The following is a 19,722-nucleotide window of genomic DNA, read 5'->3' on the forward strand; positions in this document are numbered from 1 at the left end:
GACCACTGACTGCTTTTCACTTGCAAAACTGCAACAGTTAGTATCCTCAGTTATCAAAACCATTAAACTCAGTTATCACGTCTCATTAATAGGAAAGGTGATGAAGCAACATTTCGGTACCAGCGTCTTTGGTTTTCGCATCACTGAACCACAGACTATATGCTGCATTTGACTAGCGTGCAAATTAGAATTATTTACTTCTCACTAGGGAAAAAAAGCCCCTGAACTGAAGAAACTCCAGGGCATTGCTTACAACATCAACAATAAATGTGATTACTGTAAATTTCCAAAGCAGCCGGCATACAGATAGAGTTGTTAGGAACATCTACATGTGGACATTTAGTTGAAACCCGAGGTCATTGATGATGTAATTCTTATTCCTATTCCTATGGTGTGTCTACATACTTACACTTTGTAGTTCTACAATTACTGACTGTAGTCCATCTCTTTCTCTGCATGCTTTGTTAGCCCCCTTTCCTGCTGTTCTTCAATGGTCAGGATCATTCTCAGCGCTGCAGTGACGCTGACATGGTGGTGGTGTGTCAGTGTGTGTTGTGTTGGTATGAGTGGATCAGACACAGCAGTGCTGCTGGAGTTTTTAAATACAGTGTCCACTCACTGTCCACTCTATTAGACACTCCTACCTAGTTGGTCCACCTTGTAGATGTAAAGTCAGACACGATCACTCATCTATTGCTGCTGTTTGAGTTGGTCATCTTCTAGACCTTCATCCATGGTCACAGGACGCTGCCCATGGGGCGCTGTTAGCTGAATATATTTTTGGTTGGTGGACTATTCTCAGTCCAGCAGTGACACTGAGGTGTTTAAAAACTCCATCAGCATTGATGTGTCTGATCCACTCATACCAGCACAACACACACTAACACACCACCACGTCAGTGTCACTGCAGTGCTGAGAATGATCCTGACCATTGAAGAACAGCAGGAAAGGGGGCTAACAAAGCATGCAGAGAAACAGATGGACTACAGTCAGTAATTGTAGAAGTACAAAGGGCTTCTATATGATAAGTGGAGCTGATAAAATGGACAGTGAGTGTAGAAACAAGGCGGTGGTTTTAATGTTATGGCTGATCGGTGTAGCTCTTATTATTTTGATCCAAAATCTTGAGCACTTTTGTTTTGCCAATTTTTTTTTTTATTAAACTGTCACTTCTGTATATAGAATGTATTTAAAATGAATGGTGCCCACATTTTGCTACCCTTGGCATCCGCTGTAGCAGCACGGGCCAGGTTTGTGAAACTGTTGTCATGACAATGACCCACAACATTGTATGAAGTCTCAATAACTGACTTATACTGACATTTGTTCTGACTTGTACTAAAGAGTTGATTAAATGAACCAGGCACACTTTAAAAGACATTAATCATTGACATTAATCTGACAATTAGCACTTTATTAGGTACACCTATCTGGCACTTTGGTTCATTGATTATTTCATTCCATACAGCGTAACATATAGATGAACTAGAGCATAGCTGTTGCTCCGTACACTTTGTCACCTTCTGTATGATATTGCTCAATAAAAATGGATCCCCATAAGACCCCTACAGTTATTATCAAGTTGTTACTTGGGTGGTGGACCATTCTCAGCAATTCAGTGGCACTGTTTTAATAACATGGTTGTGTGTGTGTTGTACTGGTCTGTGTGTATTATGAATTTTCGATTGATGGGTATTGATGATGCACCTCAGTGTCACTGCTGGAAAGAGCATAGTGTTATGCTAAATTGTGTTAATAAGTGCACTGTTCGGTGTGTGTGTGTGTGTTAGATAAATGATTACAGTGTATTTGCTAAGCTATTTATGGCCACACACCTACATGTACTTTGCACAGTAAATACTTCAATCACATTATTATTGTATGTTTTACTTCTACTTTATCCTGGTCTGGTCGTGATAGGTTCAAAAACGCTGAGTAAGAGGCAGGAAACATCCCATCACAGAGCAAGCAAACACACACAAGTAGCTCACTTTGGCCTTTGGACTTGTGGGTGGAAACCAGAGCACCCAGAGGAAACCCACACAGACACAGGGAGAACGGACTTGACACAGAAAGGACCCTGCCCGCCTGGTCAGGGAACTAAACCCAGGACTGATGGCGCCTGCACAGGGCTGAGGAATAATGCTGATGGGGGTGTGGCCTTCCGTACACAGTGCCCGTCAGTGAATGAACTCGACTCGTGCAGGTGAAAAATGCAGTCTGTACTTACTGTACGTGCCAGAGGCGGCGTATGTCAGTTGAGAGGCGTCCTCAGTCAGCGGTGAAGGGTCGAATCAGTATAGAGGACGCAATCAGGGTAATTGGACACGACTAGATTAGGGGGGAGAGAAAATTGGGGGAAAAAAGTGGGGAAAATATAAAAAACAGTGCATCTTACTCTCTCTGTTTTGCTCTCTACAATCTGTTACCACTGTGGTTTACAAGATGCAACATAAAGCCTCCACAAGTTTATTTAATCATTATTATTTTCTGTGCGACCCATTTGTTTGAAAAACTCAGAGTCAACAGTGTCTCTACACATTTATCATAACAGCAGGGCGGCACGGTGGCTCAGTGGGTAGCACCGTCACCTCACAGCAAAGAGGAAATTGTCCATGAGTGTGTTTGACATTAAAATTGTGAACTGATATATCTTGTGTAACTACATGTTCTGTCATGAATGTAACCAAGGTGTGTAAAACATGACGCTAAAATCCCAATAAATAAATGAATCATAATGGCAAGTCTGTCACCCCACCCTTCCTTATTTAAACAGACAAAAGCATAAAATCAGAAAGGCTTTATTGTCCTTATACACTGCCTGGCCAAAAAAAGGTCACCACCTGAATTTAACTAAGCAAATAGGTAAGAGCCTCCCATTTGGATAATTACTGCATGGGTGATTATGTTTCAGCTGGCAACAAGTTACTTAACCCTAACTGATGCAGTGAGTAGCTTCTCATTTGTTAAACAACCATGTCGAAAGACACATCCTGTGGTCGTGAAAATCAAGATGTTCATCTGTTTCAGAAGGGTCAAATTATTGGCATGCGTCAAGCAGAGAAAACATCTAAGAAGATTGCTGAAACTACTAAAATCGGGTTAAGAACTGTCCAGCGCATTATTAAAAAGTGGAAGGACAGTGGGGGGAAACATCATCTTCAAGGAAGGAATGTGGTCGGAAAAAAATCTTGAATGATCGTGATCGGCGATCACTTAAACGTTTGGTGAAATCAAATGGTAGAAAAACTCCAGTAGAACTCAGGGAAATGTTTAATAGTGAAAGTAAGAGCATTTCCACACGCACAATGCGAAGGGAACTCAAGGTATTGGGACTAAACAACTGTGTAGCCTTAAGAAAACCACTTGTCGGCTTCAATTTGCTAGGGAGCATAAAGATTGGACTCTGGAGCAATGCAAGAAGGTCATGTGGTCTGATGAGTCCAGATTTACCCTGTTCCAGAGTGATGGGTGCATCAGGGTAAGAACAGAGGCGGCTGAAGTGATGCACCCATCATGCCTAGTGCCTACCGTACAAGCCTGTGGGGGCAGTGCTATGATCTGGGGTTGCTGCAGTTGGTCAGGTCTAGGTTCAGCAACGCTATGTGCCCAAAGAATGAGGTCAGCTGATTACCTGAATATACTGAACCACCAGGTTATTCCATCAATGGATTTTTTCTTCCCTGATGGCACGGGCATATTCCAAGAGGACAATGCCAGGATTCATCGGGCTCAAATTGTGAAACAGTGGTTCAGGGAGCATGAGACATCATTTTCACACATGGATTGGCCACCACAGAGTCCAGACCTGAACCCCATTGAGAATCTTTGGGATGTGCTGGAGAAGACTTTGCGCAGTGGTCCAAATCTCCCATCATCAATACAAGATCTTGGGGAAAAATGAATGCAACTCTGGACAGAAATAAATGTTGTGACATTGCAGAAGCTTGTGGAAACGATGCCACAGCGAACGCGTGTCGTAATCAAAGCTAAAGGCGGTCCAACCAAATATTGCTATACGAATTAAATTGCAGAAGCTATAACTCGGGTGCATACAAACAGACGTAAGACCAACATTTAGTTTAATAAACAGATGAGATCAACACAAAAACAGACAGCAAGCAGTACTAGAAAATTGCACATTTGAATTGCACGTAGTTAATTGCACATAGCGAAGACGCAAAAAGAAACTGAATACATTTGACGTGGAGTGTGATCAAACAATCCCAAGCGTCACTATTAATTTCAGTTATTAGCTCGCATAATTTCTATATTATGATCTGCTAAACGTTGCTTCTCTCCGAGGCTGCAATATGATGCAGCAGTTAAAGCCCAGGATACTGTGGACCAGGATTTATCTCTTTAATTATTTTATGTTAAATTTAGGATTTTTCACCATGGTTCCTACTAATGAACATGCTAGAAGGTTAGTTGGCCAATTTAAATGCCCCCCTAAGTGAATGAGTAAATGAGGAATGCCTTTAATGGGCCAGAAACCTGTTTAGGGTGTATTATTAGCTTTTACACAAGGACTTAGCTTGCTACCGCTAGTCTTCTTCTGCCACCTAGTGGTTTTAAATTACTGCTACATTATTACATCGCATTTTAAGGTTCGAAAAAATCTGAAAACAAAGCTGTTCATTACTACATTTTATTTTAAGCTACTTAAAATACCGGTGTAACTTTAATATTGCCGAATTTCCACAAATAGTGTAGGGGTCATTCTAAAATTTGGGGTACATTTCACATCACCAAAAAGTACAAAAACAGTGTTCTCTCTCAACAGAACAGTGGTTTAAGTTAATATTTTCCTTTAGTGTAACATATCCACTAGTTGCAAAACTTAAACATAATTATTTTTTATTTTATTTAAAAGGGCAAGTAGATGTAGACTACGAGGTAACTTAGTTGACAGGTAACATAGTTGACAATTTCCCTATTTTGACCCATAACTTCAGTGGTAGACCTTGCCTGGCTGACCACATGTCATTTCTTGAACAGAGTAATGTCTAATTTGAACATACATTTGAATTAAAATTATAAAAAAAATTGTAACCATAACAATGTATGTAACATAGTTGACGGTCAATTAATATACTCATTGACAATGTTCTATTATAGATAAAATATTTTTAAAAATAATAGAACATTCACCACAGTTTGTTCAATATACCCACCACAGAGATAAATGATATCATGTAATGCTGGTCACATAGTTTTAGAACAAACCATTTTTGAGTTGCCGAGTGGAGTTCTGTTAGTAACATAGTTAAAATTATTTAAAATAGAAACTCAATTGAAAAAATATTTTTTTTTAGTATTTAAACTATTGAGATAAATAAAAAAAATAGATGTTGTTGCCCTTAATAATTTTATTCATTATTTTGAAACCAAGGCACCCTCAACTTAAAAAACGGACACAGCAAAAACTGTTCATTTAGGAACCTCATGACAAATTTCAAGCTACATGAAGCATAGAATGCACATAATGTTTTTGTGATATTACAACATGTTTTTTAATGTCATTAATAGGTAAAATATGATATTTTTAAAGAAAATAGTTAGAATAAAAATTATTATTATCATTGGACATGGAATGTACCCCAAATTATAGAATGACTCGTAGACTGCTAGCATTTGAAGTCTACCTGTCTGCCCCTGTTACAGTCGTGCCCTCAAAAAAATTGTTAATTGACAATAAAACTGTATCTGTGGGGCTGAGGAATAAAAATCAGATATTGTTCTGTCAATTCTGTCCCCATTTATCATAAAATAGTTTGTAGTGCATACTGCTTCTTCTTGTTCCTCAGCCTTTGTCCCGTTTTTCGGTTACGGGGTCGGCATTTCCGGCTTCTTCCCGTTAGGGGTCGCCGGCGGGATTTGGTACAGTTTTACGCCGGATGCCCTTCCTGACACAACCCTCCCTATTTTATCCGGGCTTGGGACCGGCACTACAATGCACTGGTCTGTGCATCCCAGCGGCTAGGTAACTATGGGACAATTCAGTGTCTCCAATTAGCCTAGCGGCATGTCTTTGGACTGTGGGAGGAAACCGGAGCACCCGGAGGAAACCCACGCAGACACGGGGAGAACATGCAAACTCCACACAGAAAGGACCCGGACCGCCCCACCCGGGGATCGAACCCAGGACCTTCTCGCTGTGAGGCGACAGTGCTACCCACTTAGCCACCGTGCCACCCAATTTGTAGTGCATACAGTTTATTTATTTATTTATTAGGATTTTAACTAGGGATGCATCAATACCATTTTTTTCCCAACCGAGTACGAGTACAAGTACATGTATTTTTGTACTTGCTGATACCGATACCAATACCTATTTAGATTACCGTTTTTTTTTTTTTACAAAAACATACGTGAGAAGTGACGAGAAGTTTAATGATACCACGTTCAAAAATGCACGTCAACAAGTAGCGAGTGATCAAAGTGTTTGTGCGCTGACGTGATGAAATCAAGGAGGAAAAATAAATGAATCTGAGTGAATTTGGCAACACGAATTGCATGGATTGTTCTGTAGTGAGTTGGAGGTTAATAAATATTTTTGCAATGTTGGTGTTTTGTTGTTACAGTGGTGTTCAAAAAAATAGCAGTCCAACACCATTAACCTGATGAATCACTGTTTTTAGTAGAAGTGATATGTCTACATAGCAAAAAATTTACTTGAAAGTGTAGTAGAGTAATGAAAACAAGACAAACCCAACAATTAGGACATGCATGCCGTTCATTCTGAGTAATCAAAGCATTGATTGAAAGGGGCTTGTTCAAAATAATAACAGTGAGGAGTTCAGATGGTGAAGTCATTCATTCTGCAGAAGAACGGGTGTCAATTTTGGCCCTTATTTAAGGTAGGAGGGTGGCAAATGTTGCACAGATTGGTCATAGTGCATTTCCTTCTGAAATACTGGGTAAAATGGGTTGTTCCAGACATTGTTCTGATGAACAGCGTACTTTGATTAAAAAGTTGATTGTAGATGGAAAAAACATACAGAGAAGTGCAGCAAATTATTGGCTGTTCAGCTAAAATGATCTCAAATGCCTTGAAGTGAAAATCAAAACCTGAAAGACGCAGAAGGAAGCGTGGAACTACTGTTCGAATGGATTGAAGAATAGCCAAAATAGCAAAGGCTCAGCCAGTGATCACCTCCAGAATATGGGGATGTTTTTCATACCATGGTGTTACGCCTATTTATGGCATACGAGGGATCATGGATCAGTTTAAATATATCAGAATACTTGAGGAGATCATGTTGCCCTATGTCGAAGAAGAAATGTCCTTAAAATGGGTGTTTCAACATGACAATGACCCAAAACATTTTGATTACAGACAAACAAGATTGAGGTAATAGAGTGGCCAGCCCAATCCCCTGACTTCAGTCCCAGAGAGAACTTGTGGGCTGATATCTGAAATGCGTTCTTTTGAGGCAAAACCCAAAATTGCAGAAGAACTGAGGAATGTAGTCTAATCATCCTGGACTGGAATACCTGTTCAGAGGTGCCAGAAGTTGGTTGACTCCATGCAACACAGATCTCAGGAACAATTGTTATACCACTAAATATTAGTTCAGTAATTTAAAGTAAAGTGAAACCTTAAACATTTTCAGTTTATACAAAAAATTTTTGAGTTTTTAAAGAAAAATGCTGGCACTGCTATTTTTTTGAACAGCCGGATATTCATTTTTCTTAACTTTCTGTAAAGGATGAACACAAACTGGCTAAATTTTGTTAATGTTTTGATTTAGAATTGAAAGTGTAGTATTTTCAGTGCATTTGCATTTATGGAAATAAAAGTTATTATAATGATTTTGTGCTTTATTCTCTTTTTTTAAATCACTGCTATTTTTTTGAACACTACTGTATTTGTTGTAGAGAACGATCAGGTCAGAAATACTGTAAAACGTGTGTGTGCCGGTGTATTCTGATATAAACTATATTATCCCCCTGTCCCACCTGTTTACACTCCTCTCCTGCGTTTCCCCTCACACCGTATCCTGTGTTCTCATTGGCTGTTCGACATGTCACTCATCCACAGTCGCACATCTCAGATCAGATATCTGACATGCTAGAAAACTCGATCCGGTCGGCGAGCCGGTCGGATCGAGTTGTTGGATAGTTCACACTTAGCGATCGAGAGCCGAGTTTTGATCGCCGAGTGAACGGCGAGTTGCTCCCGAGCCGGAAAATCTAGTGCCGACCAGTCGCCGAGCGAAAATCAGGGCAAAAATCGTGTAGTGTGAACTAGGCATAACGCAGCAACGTGCACTAGGCACACGGTATCGGATGTTTAGTATCGGAGCCTCGTTTGCGAGTACGAGTACAAGTGAATGACGGCGGTATCGGGCAAATACCCGATACCAGTATCGGTACTCATGCATCTCTAATTTTAACGTCATGTTTTACACACTTTGGCTACATCAATGACAGGACAGGTAAATTACTGGTTACACAAGGTTCATCTGTTCACGTTTTGAAGTCAAACACAGTCATGGCCAATTTTGTATCTCCAGTTCACCTCACTTGCACGTCTTTGGACCGTGGGAGGTAACCAGAGCTCCCGGAGGAAACCCACGCAGACACGGAGAACATTACACAGAAAGGACCCAGACCGCCCCACCTGGGGATCGAACCCAGGACCTTATTGCTGTAAGCTGACAGTACTATCCACTGAACCGCCGCGCCGCCCATACTGCATATAGTTTATGTACACATGTATGATACGACCTTCTTGGGATTGCAGCTGGTTTTCTTTTGACTAAAACAAATGTTTTTAATAACAATTTTGCAAGACTTTTGACTTTTTCAACATGTAATTCATGGTAGACCTGAAAGTTCTTGGCTAACGTCTGACAATTAAGACAGTTTTTTCCCCAGCTTAATATAAAAAAATTTAGTTGTCTCCTGAACCTTGGCAAAATGCCACTGTTCCATGTGCTTTTTATTGGTCCAGCCAAACTAGCCCTATTTGTCTAGACACAAAAGGTGCTCTCTTTATGTATTTTTGCATATCTCACATAAATGTTTGAGATCTTCCCACTAAGTTTACGAATAAGTCAACACAAATGCAGCTTTTCATTTATGAAGATTAAAATTACTTATGTGAAAAAGTAATTGCCCCCTAATTTTAATAACAGGTTGTTCCACAGTTGGCAGTAACAACTGCAAACATTTGTAATAACTAGTGATAAGTCTTAGGTTTTTTGTGACCTCCTGGATGAGTACTGGATTAAATTTTAGTATGCCAGTCACTCCTGGTAAGGTTTACCACTGTTTCATGCTATCTCAATTTGTTGCTAATGGCTCTCACTGTGGTGTACTGGGGTCCCAGAGCCTTAGCAATGGCTTTGTAACCCTTTACAGGCATCTGTATTTGAATCTGTTTAGAACGTGGCATCATGTGCTGCTTTTTAAGACCTTCGTGCTTGCCAGACAGGTTTTATTTAAATGATTTGACAGGTCTGATCATGCCACGGTGATTGATTTAGTCGCTATGATGCAATCACTCCACACAGGGCCAGGTTTATACAGTTACACAAATCATTAAACCTTTAAAGTGGATGTAAACTTTTGACTTGGATTGCTGGTCTTCACCCATTTTCAATCACTTGTTTGCACCAATGCAGTATTTGATCACTAGAGGGAGCTGTTTTATATTAAGTGAGAATGAACCATAAAGCGATCGTTCGTTGTTAAACAGTGTCCAGTCTTAAATACAAATGGCCACCATAGTTGCAGTGTTATTATACCAATTAGGAGGAACATAAGCTGATACACAAGTTTAGTAGAATCAGATGTAGCTCATGTGTGGTTGGTTTGAAGACCTGCAGCCAAAGTAAACCTTTATGCATAAAATCAGACACCCAGCATAGAGACTAAATGCGAGTGCTGTGCGATACTGCAAAATTTGTTATCGATCCGATACCAAGTAAATACAGGGCCAGTATCGCCAATACCGATATTTTTTAATAATTAAGGTAGATGCATAATTAGATTGCTAAATCTGAATGAATTTTCATGACATTTAAGTGTATTATTGTAATACATAGTATTACAGTAGCTGCTCTCAGTGGGGTTGTAAATAAAGTGGTCCGATTTCTTGTTTTCCTTACTTTCTCACAACGTTACCATCATGGCGTATCACCACCAAGCAGCTAACGCATAGTTGTGTTTGCTGGGTGAATACATTTGTAAATTTTTAATAATAACCGAATAGCCGCTCAGGTGGCGCAGCGGTAAAAAGACACGCTGCAACCAGGGCTGGATTCTGAATACCTCGTATCGAATCCAGCTCTGCTTCACCGGTTCGAAACTGAGTGGCTGTATGAGCAACGACTGGCCGGTTGCTCAGTTGGGGGGTGGGACAAAGAACCGGATGTGGGTCTCTCTCTGTCAGAATGCGATTACGACCTCTGCCGGCTGATTAGAGGCGCCTGCACAGAGATGAGGAAGAGTGCCCTCAGGGTGTGTCTCTCCGCATGCAACGCTGGGTGGCGCCACACTCATCAATGTGTGGGTGGCAAAAATGCATCCGGCTGCTGCCCATGTTTCGGAGGGGATATGGGTTAGCTTCGATCTCCTCGGTCAGGGCAGGGTTCGGCATAGACAGAGAGGAAGCACGATGCAAATTGAAAAATTGGATGCGCTAAAGGGGGAGAAAAAGGGGGGAAAAAAATAATAATAATAATAACCGAATACACATGTCCTATAAGCACAAAGTCAAAAGAAAAGAGCACTTATTCACCAAAACACAAACACAGAATAAGAGCCTCACTATGCGTGCTCTGATTCATGTGCATAAGGTGCGTCCGTACTTTACGTACGTATAGTTTACACTATTATTTCCATAAAATCGCCCCTATTTCTGTATTGGCAAAGCGAAGTATTAAAAAACATACAATCTTCCAATGCCTACCAATGAGCGAAAAAGAGCGATCAAGCATAAGGGCATTGCTCTCAACAATTTATCTGCATCATTAACTGTTCCACGGAGCCACCTCTCAGTGGTCAAGGGGCACTGAATACATTTATCAAAAAGTGTTAGACAAATCCTTGGAGCTCATTGTTCATTAACTCACCCATATGCCGCCCAACCTGTGGCCTTTCATGTCTCTTTGTTTCTATTTGTCCTGGAAAGTAAAATAACTATTTTGTTTCAACAGCAAATTATTTCTGGCCTATTTAATACGTCACAGCTAGATTATTTTGCACATAATTGTTGTCATTATTATGCACACCAAGTTTTTTCTTAAGAAAATAATAGTCCTTATTTTGTACTGGAGGAAAGAGATTTTTTTATATTATTGTTTTGGTTATTTGGATAAATGAAAGTATCATGTGTTATCATTGATAAAAAATAAAATCTTAATCAAACTAAATTGTAATTTTTCTCTTCCAGATTCCCATGATGCTGTTTTGAGGTTTAATTCGGCCCCCACAAAAGGATATGAACGAGATGTTGGGAATAAGACCACTATACGAATAATTAACTCCCAGGTAAGATTGTGTCCTGTCAATTTTTTTTGTCTAGTGTTTGTGATTGTGGAATAATGTCCATTGACCTTAACTGAGGCAAGTAAAGCCGGCCACCCCTGGGAAGGGTTACCACAGTTCCAACTTTTCTCTATTTGTGCATTATGGTTCTCAGTGTGGTTGGAGTCCCAGATAGCTTTATAACTATTTCCAGACTGGTAGCATTCAATGGCACCTGCATTTAAATCTGTTTAGAATGTGGCATCATGTGCTGCTTTTTACCCCCTTTGGGATGTCCAAGGAGGGTGTATATTCGCCCAACTCACTTCACAGCACTGTACAAAGCGTGCTTAGAGGCTAAATATTGTGTTCTGGACTTATATGTACTGAGTAAATAGACACAAAGCAAAAAAGACAGCCTGTGTGTTTAGTAACCAGCTGATAAAAGCTTAAAGCTAATGATTAAACACATCATGGGGGAGTGATGAGTGGCGGTGAGAAATGTACTTTTGTTTTTCATCACTTGAACACTTCATTTATGTTTTTTTTTTTTTCACATTTTTGCAGATTGTGGCTAACCCTGCTCACAAGTTCATCACCAGCTCACTGTATAAAGATACAACATTGGTGGCGTGGGACCCTGCACCGTACACTGTCAACCTGGACAAAGTAAGTAACAATGCTGCTTTGGTCACAATGCATAAAGGGAAAATAAAGAGATGTAAAAACGTATGTACGGATTAGAAGCCTGTTGGAAAACATCAAGGCTTCAAAAAGATTATATATTTTCTTGGTTTATAATTCAGTTATATTATACAGTTGAAAGACTGAGTTGAACAAGATGGTGCAGTGGTAGAACACACTAGCCCACCACTGCTCTGCTATGGGCCAGCTGGTCGCCTACACAGACATAATAAGCTGTCGGATGCCGCAGGGTGGGCAGGCCAAAGGGATTCCTCATTGCTGCTGCTGTAATTGCGGCCTTTGCTGGCTGGCTGATGGTGCCTGCACAGAGACGGGGAATGGTGAAGAGCAGTGTGTGACTCCTCGTATGCGATACTGCACATATTTTGCATATATTTTAGGCTTATGTAAAATAATAGGGTAGTTTTTGACACTATACACTGAAAATAACACAAATATAATATAAAAACACTAAAATAAAAAGCTGATTATTATAATTTCTCAGAACCCTGAGCTATAACACAAGTTTAAAAGTGAAACAGTGAGGGAAATCTAGCTAAACACAAACTTATATGCACATTTTGATAACATTTTACCGCACCGCTCAAGCTGAGCGCTGAACAAAGTGGCTGTTCATTGTTAATTTGAAATTAAATAAATACATTTTTGAATAACAAACTGAACACGTTGAGTTTAAAAGAAACGTGGAGTTTAAGGGTACAAATTTCTCGACGAAGGGCATTGAGTTCCAAAGATTTTAAGTTTAGGGGACATTGAGTTACAAGGTACCACTGTATGTAGATTTCTTATAAATATGTAGACTTGGGATGTTTTGCTTTGATCGTGTGTTTTTATCTTGGTCGTGTTGATTTACTCTAATAAGATTCAGGTGGTCTAAGCTTTTGGGATGCTCACTAACAAAGTAGCAGCAGTACTGAATGCTATACTGAATACACAATCCTGCAAGAGAGAATATTAATATTCCTCTAGAACAGGGGTGTCAAACTCATTTTCACTGAGGGCCACATCAGCATTATTGTGGTCCTCAAAGGGCCGATTGTAACGTATCCTGCTGTGATTGCAGTCTGTTGTTTTTCTTGGAGGCTGAATTCTGCATTTATACTGTCCTCCTTTACCACAGACACAGCCTCATAACACAAGAATCATTACGCACCGTTTTTCTTCCTGAAGTACAAACTTGTTTTCACTTTCATTACATTTCCTCCTTCTGCCTAATTTTTTTACTTATCTTCTTGTACATTTTGGGATTATGTGTAAATATTTCTTAACATCATCTACTGGTGGGATGCGGTCACTTTGCAGGTCACAAAATCAGCATTTATGTAGGATTTTACAGTGTATTTTAAGACAATCATTTTGCCCTCACTAATAGTTTATCCCCCTTTCTCAGCTAGACAGACAGACAGCTCTCTTCAGAATACAGTCGGTTTTATTTACTTCCCAGCTGTGTGATACACTGTGTGCACCAGAATGAAGTAAAAATACAAACAATAAAAACAATAAAGAACTTAATACAGTACAAGCACACAGCTGTAGTAAAGTGTTACATCTGGTACAATATGAGCTTTAACCAAGCGTAAAATAGCGCTAACGAGTTAGCATTTTGTGTAAAGATACTAATTGCTATAGTAACAGTAACAATAGTATTTAATTACAGTAAATTTGTAATTATAAAACGGATAGTTCCGGTCCTAAAATCTGATTGGCTGAGCCGTGTTCGAAGCCGTTGTAAAATCCCCGATAAACGCACACCTAGGACCACCTCACCTCATTCCATATTAATACGCCACTGAATACAAAAGTTAATGTTATTTTCGCCTTCATGTTGCCTAGCAACACTGTTAATCGAACTATTTTGCGTCGTGGAAGAACGCTTTATTGTAAGTTTATACACAATAAATACATTTATGATTAAACATTGTTGTATTTATTATATTTTATGTTGACCGCCGTTTTATAAAAGCAATAAGCCACTCGAGACCGTGCGTTACTGTTATGATTTTAGCACGGGGAAAAAAGTTTTAACGTCATCCCCGTGCTAAAATCACAGTAACGTACGGCCTCTCGTGGCTTATTGCTTTACTAAAACGCTGTGATATACTCACTAAACATTTACAAACAACTGAGAATATAAACGCCACTACTTACAGACGATGCTTTGGTATTATATTGCAAGATAATTATTTGTATTTATTTATTATTGTTTACATTACTGACTACGCTACCCCGTGTTCTTTTGCCATAAAAGTCACATGGCTTCTCAGTGAATGTCAAAGTTAGTTGCCATGACTACGATGCCACCGGTTGCCGTTTAAAGGCGCAGTAAGTAAGTAAGTAACATTTATTTAAAGGCGCAGGAGTCCCATTAACGACTCGAACCATCACAACAATCATACAGTCGTTTAAGCTCATTACATGCTGCTTAAGGTCATTCAGACGTCCAGATAAGGCTGTAATGACCATTTACCACCACACTCTTCTGTGTTTACATTATACTGTAGATTAAATACCATTACATTTTATCACTTATCAGGTGGATGAATATGCTGTAAATGTTTGATCTTGCATCATTTTATATTCCAGGCTTGTCCACCTTAAATGTGAACTGGTCGATTTTTCCTTCTACAATCAATTTCATAAAAGTTGGAACATTAGGGGTAAAAAAATTAAATAAAAACAGACAGCAATGAATTGCAAATCCTCTTTGATCTGTATTTATTTAAAATATTATATTATTATTTATAATATAATATATATATATATATACAGTATATATAATATAATATAATTTTTAATAATATATTTAATGTTTAATTTATGCAGTATTAAATATATAAATTATTTTTTTACCTGTTTACACAGCAATTTCTCTGGATTCACTTAGTTAAATTTCCAAATGTACTACTATATTTTACATTAGCAAGATTAATATCCATAAACACTGTAAGTATTGAGTTTGTTAGAGTATGTTTGTACCATGATTCTTTATAAAGGTTCAACTTGATTTACCATCCTATAATCACTGTGCTCATGTTATCATATATGAAGAGCTTTCATATATTGTATCTATATTGTTTAGTTAGCATGTTTAATTAGCCCTAGTAATGAACAGTTTCTTCTGACTCTGTTTAAAACCTACATTCGGAACACTCAGCTAGTCACAGCGTTTATTTCAATGTCACTGTTTTACCTCAGAGCTGCTTTATTTGTTTAATACTTTGGCACGCTTTAAGCTGGTTGCTTATTGGTTTACAGAAATTGGACCTTGACCCTGGACAACTATGTTTTAGCACACACCTGGGCATTGTACGGCCCGCGGGCCACATCCGGCCCCTTGGCTGCCCCCAACCGGCCCGCATGAAGTCAGTGGCAATTAAAAATCTGATGTAAATGAATGAACATCACACATGCAATACAAAAGGACCACTGTTTCTTTAAATTTACATAAGTTTAAATTTACATGTGTGCACCGTAATGTGTTGCCGAACAGAACTGAGTGTGATTGATAGAGACAGTAAAGTTTTAACAAGACATGGACGTCTAAGTATTTGTTTACTGACGTCAGATGTAAAGCTGTTTAGGGATCACAATTTAAATCTAGGCTCATTACAGTACTAAACACAGAGAAATACAAGAACCTGAATGATGCAGAATGGTACAATTAATATTGAGCAGAATTAAGTTCACCCTATCGGTCCCGCCCTCCACAACAGTCCCAGTTTCTTATGTGGCCCCTTGGAAAATTTAACTGCCCACCTCAGTTCTAGCAGCTACTAATTGATGGCAGACCCTTTTTAGGTTGTTATTGAATTGACAAACTGGAAAAATGCCTCCTCAGGATAGTAACAGTTTGGGTTTTCTTTTTGCCTTCGGGTAATATGCCACTGTATTATGTACTTTGCACCTGTGAACAGATTTTTATGCAGTAAGCAGAGCTTCCAGGACTATTCCATTATTATGATGGTGGCTTAGCAGAGATGGGGACTCAAATGACTCGGACTCGACTCATGACTCGCAAAAAAAATTACTCATAAACACCAAGAGTCCCTAGCATCAGCATGTGTGAACATTAGTTACGTGTGACAATGGTGGAATACCCTACGTAGTGCACTTCACAGGAGCAACTGGGGTGAATGAAACGCTCCTACAGAATTAGCGCTAATGGTTGAAAGAACGCTTTCTGAACCAATCAGACCTTCTGATTTAAATTTTTAGTAAGGAATGCTGTTATTTGCATTTATTCAGTTTGCGTCACACAGATGATGTGTCAGTGAAGCGCTAGTTAGTGTTTTATTTCACAACCAGGTAAACATTTGCAAATCAACAAACACATTTACAAAATAACAGATTATTTTCCTAATGGGACAACACACGGTTATAAATGTAATAGCATCTGGAAGAACATAAGCTAAGGTAAGCAGTGGTTATGCCTTGGTTTTTTGCTGTGTTTTGGATTTTGGCCGCTATGCTGTGATTTATTGCACACTTTTGTTTTGCAATTAAATCTGTTGTTGTTTTAATCTGAACTTACATATTATTTGCTTATTTCTACGCTACAAATATATGTTTTGTGTATATTATATTGACTCGTGACTTGACTCGAACTCCTATTTTGTGACTTGTGAACATCTCTGTGGCTTAGTCTGATGGGTGCAGTACAACCAGCAATATGTATATATGCATACAGAGAATTCACCAGCTTCAATCATTCACAGACCCATTCTGCACCACCAAATTTAAGATATTGTAGTGTATATTTTTGACCTGGCCGTTATGGGTTATGGGTGTATATAAACCCCTGACATTTTCTGTAAGCACTGTTATGAACACATTGCCAGCTTTACAATTCCACAAGTTCAGAGTTCTAGCATGCAAGAGTGCAATAAACACACTTGTTCGTTGCAAATATAAGGTTGTAAGCATTTGTCAATTGTAAATCCTGCCACAATAACTCAAAATGTTGTGTTTTTGTGTGTGTAGTGGTATAAGAATCCAGACTACAACCTATTCACCCCATACTCCGAGTACAGAAAGAAGTTTCGTGATCAGCCATTCTACATTCTGCACCCCACTTTCATCTGGCAGCTGTGGGATGTGATCCAGAGCAACTTTGTGGAGAACATCCAGCCTAATCCACCTTCCTCAGGGTTTATCGGTAAAAGCACATATTTTGTTCTTATCCCACATGATACAGACACAATATCAATATGCTTTTTAACTATTTAAGTTAATAAATAAGTTAATAAGTGATAAAGCCGTTGGTCATATCAGGTCATAACAGAGCTGGCACTAATTGATCAAGTAGTAAGTAGTCAGTCTATGATGTGGTTAAGTTAGGACTTGAGATATGGCTACTTTGCATTATGAAAATAGCACTGTATTGTTAATATTATTATATTATCAAATATTGTTGTTATTATTTTAATTAAGTGCCGCCAAGTCAATCTTGACTCCTGGTGACCATATAGATAGAGATTCTCTAGAACATTCTTTATTCTGTTTGGGTCATCAGGTTTGTTTATGGCTTGTTCATTGTACCTTTGATTGTTTTTGTCCATATTGTTGTTAAGTCGTCCTTTGTCTTAGTATACATGTCTTTTTCAATTAAATACATCCCCCCATAATGTGTCCAAATTAAGACAGCTTCAGTTTGTTCATCTGGGCTTTAAGTGAGAGGTAAGATTTGATTTTGTCGACAATCTATTTCTTTGACTTCTTTGCCATTCAAGGTACTCATGGGCTGCTTCCAAAATCGCATACTTCCATACTGAACAGTACGCGAAAGCAGTATGCGAGAGCAGGTAGTGTGTCTGAATACATAGTATTTATTAAACAGTATGCGAAAAGTACCCGGAGGACCTATGCAAACATAGCATATTGTGGTCCGATAATCTATCCCATAATTCAGCTGGAGCTGCAAAGGTGTTCGTAGTGAAGAATGTTATCATAAAATGTTATTAGGGATGTCCCGATCACGTTTTTTTGTTCCCAATCCCGATCATTAATTTTGATCCCGATCCGATACTGAGTCTCAAACCGATACGTATTTTCTAGATATTGTCTAGATAAGAACTAGATAATACTGTTCACACAGTGCACACTTCAAGTACATTACAGTTATTCAAATTAATCCAATGTATATGTTTAACAACTGAATAGCTCTGCCTGCATCCAAGCTATTGCTTAATGTTCTTTTATTTTTACAAAATAAAAGTAAACAAACTTAGTGCAGCATTGTAGTAGTAAAACTAGAACACTCAAAATAAAGTGAAAGTTTCGTATAACGAAAAATCGGGCTTAGTATCGGGCTTAGTAAAGCCGATACCGATCAGTTAAAACATGCCTTGATAAATGTTATGATTAAGTACAACCCTGAATAACATTATGAGAAGCTTTGTGGAGAACAACAGACTTAATTTTGTCTGATTTTAAAATTGTTATAACTGTGGCGGTGACATCATGCATCACATGATGTCGGACGTACTACGTCTAAGGTTGCGTGCATACTGCACACTTTTGTACTGAGAGAGCGTACTGCTGTGCCTACTGCCTCCAATTTAGTACGTACTGTTTTAGTATGCAATTTCGGATGCAGCCTTAATGTACTTTTCACCAACACTAAAGACGTCATTATTCTTCCTCTCTCATTTTTTTATAGTCCAGCTTTCACATCCCTAAAGAATCACAAAGAAGACCATGTTGGAGAGATTTTATGTTTTATTAATACAAAATCAGACAGCACAGTACACAAATTAAGAGCACTGTATACACAAACGTACATCTTGAGCAGCCAAATGAGTGATCAAGGCAGTAAAACATACAATATTAAAAAAGCATCATTATTTAAACATGTTGTTGAGCAGTTACTTGTGTGGCTTAGATATTTATCTTCTCATCAAGCTGAGCTTTATGCAGATAGAATAGAAAGCTTAGAGTGAAGAAATGGAGTGCACTGAACCAGCAGCCAAACCCACTCTGCTCTCCTTTATTCAGAGAACTCTGATTCATACGAAATTGTTGACCTGCTGCTGGTGGTGTTTCGTTAGTAATAGTCAACAACTAAAACTTACAAAGCGTAGACTTAGTCATGGAATGATAGACATTCCCTGTCTATTATTTGTGGATGGTAAATCAGCTAACACTTATTACATTCTTCTTAAATTGCTGGTGGCCAGGCATGTGGAAGTTAGGATTGCCGCAAGTCTGTTGCTGTGGCTGTTATTAGTCATTAGCAATGTTTAAGTGCAGGTCAGATGCATAATTTTTGTGCTCTGCTGAAAGTTCTAAACCAGACTTGATTTAAGAATAAATTTATTTGTCATATATACATATACACGTGTAGAGTACAATGAAATTCTTTTTTTCCACATATTCCAGGGTCAGAGCACAAGGTCTGCCAATGTATGGTGTCCCTGGAGCAGACAGGGTTAAGGGTCTTGCTCAAGAGCCTGAATTTAAACTACATTTAAACTAAACTTAAATTGATAGCCCAAAGCTTTACCCACTAAACCCCTATGTAATAATAATAATAATAA

At 38.7% G+C, this 19,722-nt stretch overlaps 1 protein-coding gene across 2 annotated transcripts in view; it reads left to right on the plus strand.

Moving 5' to 3' along the window:
* st6gal2a (ST6 beta-galactosamide alpha-2,6-sialyltranferase 2a) overlaps window positions 1–19,722 on the plus strand; it is a 113,081-nt gene that overhangs the window by 78,527 nt on the left and 14,832 nt on the right. For both annotated transcript variants that reach the window (XM_063006503.1, XM_063006504.1), the window contains exons 6-8: window positions 11,409–11,506; window positions 12,050–12,151; window positions 17,168–17,342. In XM_063006503.1, the coding sequence (XP_062862573.1) occupies window positions 11,409–11,506; window positions 12,050–12,151; window positions 17,168–17,342 (375 nt within the window). The remainder of the gene's footprint in view (window positions 1–11,408; window positions 11,507–12,049; window positions 12,152–17,167; window positions 17,343–19,722) is intronic.

Source organism: Trichomycterus rosablanca, chromosome 12 (genome assembly GCF_030014385.1).
Source record: "Trichomycterus rosablanca isolate fTriRos1 chromosome 12, fTriRos1.hap1, whole genome shotgun sequence".
NCBI classification, from domain to species: domain Eukaryota; kingdom Metazoa; phylum Chordata; class Actinopteri; order Siluriformes; family Trichomycteridae; genus Trichomycterus; species Trichomycterus rosablanca.